The sequence below is a fragment of the Gekko japonicus genome, unplaced genomic scaffold (genome assembly GCF_001447785.1).
Source record: "Gekko japonicus isolate JY-2015 unplaced genomic scaffold, Gekko_japonicus_V1.1 scaffold1612, whole genome shotgun sequence".
NCBI lineage: Eukaryota > Metazoa > Chordata > Lepidosauria > Squamata > Gekkonidae > Gekko > Gekko japonicus.
This window is the reverse complement of record NW_015168097.1, coordinates 122,265-128,757: the sequence shown is the minus strand read 5'-3', so window position 1 is coordinate 128,757 and position 6,493 is coordinate 122,265. Positions and strand designations below refer to the sequence as shown.

Genomic DNA, 6,493 nt, shown 5'->3' with positions numbered 1-6,493 from the left:
CAGAGGGACAGGAAAAATGCCTAGTATCTCAGTAAGTTTCCAGAAGTGTCTGTTTCCAAAAAAAATCTTCTGAAAGTGGTTGTAAAAAGGGCTTTCTTTAGGGGCGGAAGACATGGGTGGCTGCCCCGGGGAGCCTGGTTCGTAGGGGCAGCAGCCAGCAGGGGAGGACAGGATTTCTCCTCCCCTGCAAATCCTCGTGGGCCCCCTTATGTAAATATTATAAGTCAGTAATTATGTAGAACAGAAATTCAGTTGTTGAAAGGAAGGTGTTGAGACTGTCCTCCTACAAGTCAGTTTCAGGGGAGTAGCTGTGTTGCTTCACAGTAGAAGAGCAAGATTCGAGATTGGTAGCACTTTCAAGACCAACAAGGCTGCGGTTGCAAACGAAGAAGAATAGGAAGAGGAAGAAGAAGAAGAGGAGGAGGAGGAGGTTGGATTTATAACCCACCCTTCACTACCCAAAGGAGTCTCAGAGTGGCTTACAAACTCCTTTCCCTTCCCCTCCCCACAACAGACACCCTGTGAGGTAGGTGGGGCTGAGAGAGTTCTGACAGAAACTGTTCTTTTTCAAGAACAGCTGTGCCAGAACTATGGCTTGCCCAAGGCCATCCAGCCAGGTGCAAGTGGAGGAGTGGGGAATCAAACCCGGTTCTCCCAGATTAGAGTCCGTGCATGTAACCACTACACCAAACTGGCTCACCAGGGGAAAATGAGGATCTTACTCAGTCAGGGTGCACCTTCTTTACGCTGCCAAGTCACAGAACTCCTCCTTCCTCTGTGGAGGGCCCCATGGTGCTTTTATTTGTGACTGGCATGAACTCCCCCAATGCCCAACACAGTGAGACTGGTGCAGGATTTTAAGTTCATTTGACAGCAAAAAAAGGGGGATGCTAGAATGCCTCGTGCCACCAGGAGAGGGTGCCTTCTGCCCATGAAACCAGAAGAGAATAATTTTTTTTTTACAGAATAAAAATTAGCTTGATAAGATTTGGCTATCCTCAAACGACAAATTAATTCAAAAACTATATAGACTCTTCTTAGAAGAATATATGCAGGATGAAATAATTAAAACAAACATGATTGCGTGGATGCAGGATGTAGGCCACAACATCGAGATAGAGGAATGGCCAAAATTTTGGAAAACATTAAAATATATGAGGGCTATATCCTATAAGGAAAATATTTATAAGATGTTTCATAGATGGTATTGGTCCCTGGACAAAACAGCGAGATGTCATATCAATGCATCTAGTAATTGTTGGAAATGTAAAAGGAACGTTGGAACTTTTTTTCATATGTGGTGGAGGTGTAAAATGGTACAAAAATATTGGCAGTTGAATCATAAGGTAAAACTTAGAAATACGAAATACTAAATATAAATGTAGTGTTAACACCAGAAACATACTTGTTAAATATTATTCCAGAAGGATATCAGCTTCATGATGTATATTTACTGACTTATATCCTAACGTCTGCTAGAATATTGCTGGCTAAATACTGGAAAACAGAAAAGATACCTTCCAGAGAGGAGCTAGTGTATAAACTGATGGAAATAGCGGAAATAGATAGACTATGTTAATACAGAGTCAAGATGATATCTTATATTTTAAAAGATGGACTAGAGTGTTTAAATGGATAGAAAACAAAATGGATAAATAGACTCCAAATGTATAAAATAACTTGTTATGAAGTAATGTACATTGAAAAACCTATAAATTATTTTTCTTAAAAAAGACACCCTGTGAGGTAGGTGGGGCTGAGAGAGCTCTGACAGAAACTGCTCTTTTTCAAGAACAGCTGTGCCAGAACTATGACTTGCCCAAGGTCATCCAGCAGCTCTGAGTGGAGGAGTGGGGAATCAAACCCGGTTCTCCCAGATTACAGTCCACGTACTTAACCACTACACCAAACTGGCTCTGAATGATCCATTTTCAAAATAATACATTTTCAATCCACTTTCAATCCACTTTCCAATTTGAAAGTGCATCGAAAGTGGGTTATTTAGTGTGTGTGACCGCAGCTCAAGATTTCCAGGGTCTAAGCTTTCGAGAGTCAAAGTCTCCTTCACTAGATACAAGTAGGAATGGAGATCCCTGAGCCCTTATAACATCAGAAGGTGGGCAGGGTGTTACAAAGAAGGGAGTCAGGATGCAAAGGTACAATGCAAAATGTAATAATTAGAGCAGGGGAGAAGTGCTTAGGGGCAGACACTTAGCATCTGTAGTGAGACAAGAATCCTGTGTTTCTGTTTAGCCCCAGGAGGTCCATTGTTCTGAATTTGGTGAATGAACTAAAGTTCAGCAATTTCCCATTGAAATCTCCCCTTGAAGCTTCTTTGTTTGAGGACTGCCACTCTTAGGCCAGCAATGGAGGTGTTCTGGAAAATTAAAACATGCTCCCACTGATTATTAAGTGCTGTGATTTTTAGGGTCAGATTTGCTCTTGCTCTTCCTCTTTTCCTCCTCCCCCACCCGTCCAATTGGCCACGTTCCCCTCCTTCCTTTCAGCCAATCCCTACTCTTTGTTTTCACCAATCGTACAAACTGAGGGGCCAGGGTTTTAATGGTCCAGTGTCAATGGTTTTATTATGCCAGAAGCTTTTGTGCACCAGAACTCACTTCTCCAGGTACATAAAACGAATCCTCAGTCAAATATGTATGTGTACACAGAGAGAGCGAGTACAAGGGAATGGGTTTCAAAGGCCATGACATTCAAGAGATCATCTGAGACTTTCTGAGCAGATGTTCTCAAAAGTGTGCCAAACAGGCATGCTGATTAGTCATGACAGTGCCTGGCAGTGACAGCACACTCTACCTTCTTATGTCCAAAAGTGTGCCAAACAGGCATGCTGATTACTCATGACAGTGCCAGGCGGTGACAGCACACTCTACCTTCTTATGTCAAATAGTTTAACGACTAGGGTTGCCATCCCCCCCCCCAGTGGGGGCAGAGATCTCCCGAATTCAGGGGCCCAATCCACCGCTGGCTAGCTGGCCGACAGGGGAAGCCCCACCCCCAAACAGCAGCATCCCGCAGGAACGCTGCCAACTGGTAGTGACGTCATCATGCTATGGGCGTCGTGCGGCAATGCTCTAGCATTCGAGGGGGAACTCTATGGTTACCATAGAGTTTTTGCCCCAAATGCTAGAGCGTCACTGCACAATTATTTGTTTGTTTATTTATTTAATTCGGTTTATACCCCACCCTCCCCGCCGAGGCAGGCTCAGGGTGGCTTACATAAGATTTCGTATAAATACAATTAAAACCCAGCACAGAGAAACGTAACATAAAATAGCACAACATTCAGTTAAATGGCCCTAGCATGATGACGTCACTACTGGTGATGTGCGCGCATGGCAGAAGACTCTAGGAGAGGAGCCAGGAGCCCCCCCCCCGCCAGACAAAAGGTGAAACCTGGCAACCCAATTCACGACCCTCGTGGTTAAGCATCTCTTGGTCTTTAAGGTGCCACAACAGACTAACATGGCCACCCCACTGATTTCTAAAGCGGTGTCTTACCAGAGCACAGTTTTATTCTGGTCCACCTGATGTTGGTGCACAGCTGGATGTTAGTCCATTTCAGTGACTCTTAGAATTCAAAAAGGTTGTAGCGGGACACACATTTCTTGTTGCTTTTATGTGGCATGAAGAAATGTAGGTGTAGGGGCCTTGGTGGGCCAAATGACCTTCCTAAACAACAGGGGATAAATCCTGTGGGCAAATCCAGGATCAAAGACATGAGATGGGGTATGAGCAGTGTTCCCTCTAAGCTGAGTTAGTGTGAGCTAGTTCACAGTGCTTTAGCCTCTGGCTCACACATTTTCATCTCCACTCAAGAAGGATGGCTCCAGAGCAAACTAATTTAGGCAGTAGCCAAATGGCTCGCTCACAACTTTAATGCCAGTAGCTCACAAAGTAAAATTCTTTTGCTCACAAGACTCCACAACCTTAGAGGGAGCATTGGGTAGGAGTAGCCAACGAAAACACAGTGACCTTTCACAATGGCACCAACTGGGGAGAACACAATACTGCTAGGCTAATTGAATCCTGAAGCAGGTGAGAAATACCTCGCCTTTATCCAGAATCTGGTGGGTCCCCTTGTTGGCCTGAAGCAGCAGAACAAAGTTTGAGTCCAGTGGCACCATTAAGACCAACAAAGTTTTATTTAAGGGTTGCTTTCATGAGCCCGCACGTTCCTTCCAAGACTTAAGCCAGTTTGGTGTAGTGGTTCCAAGCCAGTTTGGTGTAGTGGTTAAGTGCGCGGACTCTAATCTGGGAGAACCGGGTTTGATTCCCCACTCTTCCACTTGCACCTGCTGGATGACCTTGGGCAAGCCAGAGTTCTGATAAGAGCTGTCCTTGAAAAAGAGCAGTTTCTGTCAGAGCTCTCTCAGCCCCACCTACCGCACAGGGTGTCTGTCGTGGGGAGGGGGAGGGAAAGGAGTTTGTCAGCCGCTCTGAGACTCCCTTGGGTAGTGAAGGGGGGGGTATAAATCCAATCTCTTCTTCTTCTTCTTCTTCTTCTTCTTAATTGTGTCTGAAGAAGTGTGCGTGGCGTGCACACAGAAGCTCACCTTGAATGAAGTTTTGTTGGTTTTAAAGATGCCACTGGGCTCAAACTTTGTTCTGGCCTTCATCCAGGCATTTATGAATACAATCATATCTCACAGCAAGGGATATTTTGAGAGGTAAGCACCGGATGTAAAGTCTTGTAATTTAATACCCATTCCTTCTCTGCTCTCCCCCCCCCCTCCTGTGGTGTTTCTCGCTCTCTCTCTTCAGCACGTCAAAGACATAATCCTCCAGTCTAACCCACGGCTAGAAGCTTTCGGCAATGCCAAGACTGTCCGGAACAACAATTCCAGCCGATTTGTAAGTCTTTGCAGTAGTTTGAGGGACTCTATTTGAGAGTCCACCTCTGGGTGAAGATCTAGAGAAGAGAAAGTTGAGCCAAAAAAACCCTGGGAGTATCACTCTGGCTTCTGCTGCAGCATTTTGCAACCCAGTTTGACATTTCCCTGTTTTAATAAAAACCACATTGTTCTTTCCTCGCCTTTCAGTTCGGCTTTCAGAGCACAACCCTGTTGGGTGGGGGAAAATATCAGAGCTGAATCGTTGCTTTAAAAGAAATGCTTCATTTAGCAGCCCCCTTTAAAAGTCACGAATTCCCAGCTGGGTAGCGTAAAATCAGCATTAACCAAACATCAGGTAACCAGTATTTAAGAAAATAAATATAAGGGGTTTGGGGGGAACGCTGCAGTTTGGCAGGAACAAAGAGAAAGTGAAGCATGTGCTAGAATGTGCACTTTGCTGAGAGACGTTTTCAAATTTTCTTTAAATTCAAGATTCTAGCTCCTACGCCGTGACCCGGATAGCCCAGGCTACTCAGATCTTTGACTGTGGGCGGTTCTGCATCTACTAGCATTCGCTCCATATTTTCTCAACTGGGAGGGAAAAGTGCAGCTTAAAACCACATTCAAACGGCCTCGGGGCAATGCCGTACTGACTGCAAAGTCACCCCTAAACGGCCACAAATCTATGCAGAGGGTACCATAAAAACTCAAAGAATCCAAAAATCAAAGGAAGCGAAAGTGGCCTGGAGTGTGGAGGCTACCATAAATTGTGATCCAAGGAAGCAAAAGCAGCATGCCAATGCAGAGGGGGATTTCTGTTCCAAGGTGGGCTTCGTAAAAAGACGGAGGGAAAACACACACATTACACATTGGATTTCTATACCGCCCCTTTCCGTAGACTCCGGGCGGTTTACACAGTTTGTACAGTTTTTCTAACCTAGGGGCACATAGACAGGGGAGGTGAATTCCTTACCCAGGCACCCCCTATTTTCGGCAGGCTCTTCTTTTCTTCTTAGCTTTTCCCACGGCGGTTCTTGCTTGGTGCTGGCAATGTTTTCACTGACGCAGGTCTTTCAGGTCTTGGCTAGACGCAGTGCTAGAGCCAGTGCAGAATCAGCCTGTGACAGCCCTGCTGAGTCCTTGGGTGGGAGGCCACCAAGGAAGTTCAGGGCTGTGATGCAGAGAGACGAACCACCTCTGAACATTTCTGGCCTTCAGAATCCTACAGGGTTGCCAAAAGTCAGCTGCGACTTGAAGGCAATCTCTCTCTCTCTCTCTCTCTCTCTCTCTCTCTCTCTCTCATCTCTCCAGAGGTCATTTTGTAGAAAAAGAAGTGCAGGAGCTCATTAGCATAACTTATTTGCATAACATATTTGCATATGCCACGCCGCCTGACATCACCGGAAGTGTGTCAGAAGGCAACATCCACCGCTCAGGGTCCACTGGACTGTTTTGGATTGCTAGCTATTGGGGAGGGGGGACATGCAGATCTGTCCTCACAGAGGAGGGAGACCTTGTAGCTGAATAAAACGTGGTCTTAAAGGTGCCACTGGACTGTTTTGGATTGGGGGGGGGACATGCAGATCTGCCCTCACAGAGGAGGGAGGGCTTGTATGTGAAGGTGGGATGGGGGGGGGGTC

General features: G+C 45.7%; 1 protein-coding gene across 1 annotated transcript in view; it reads left to right on the top strand.

Moving 5' to 3' along the window:
- Nucleotides 1-6,493, top strand: part of MYO1F (myosin IF) — a 106,245-nt gene that overhangs the window by 54,417 nt on the left and 45,335 nt on the right. The window contains exon 6 of the mRNA XM_015414755.1: nucleotides 4,783-4,872. Coding sequence (XP_015270241.1) covers nucleotides 4,783-4,872 — 90 coding nt within the window. The remainder of the gene's footprint in view (nucleotides 1-4,782; nucleotides 4,873-6,493) is intronic.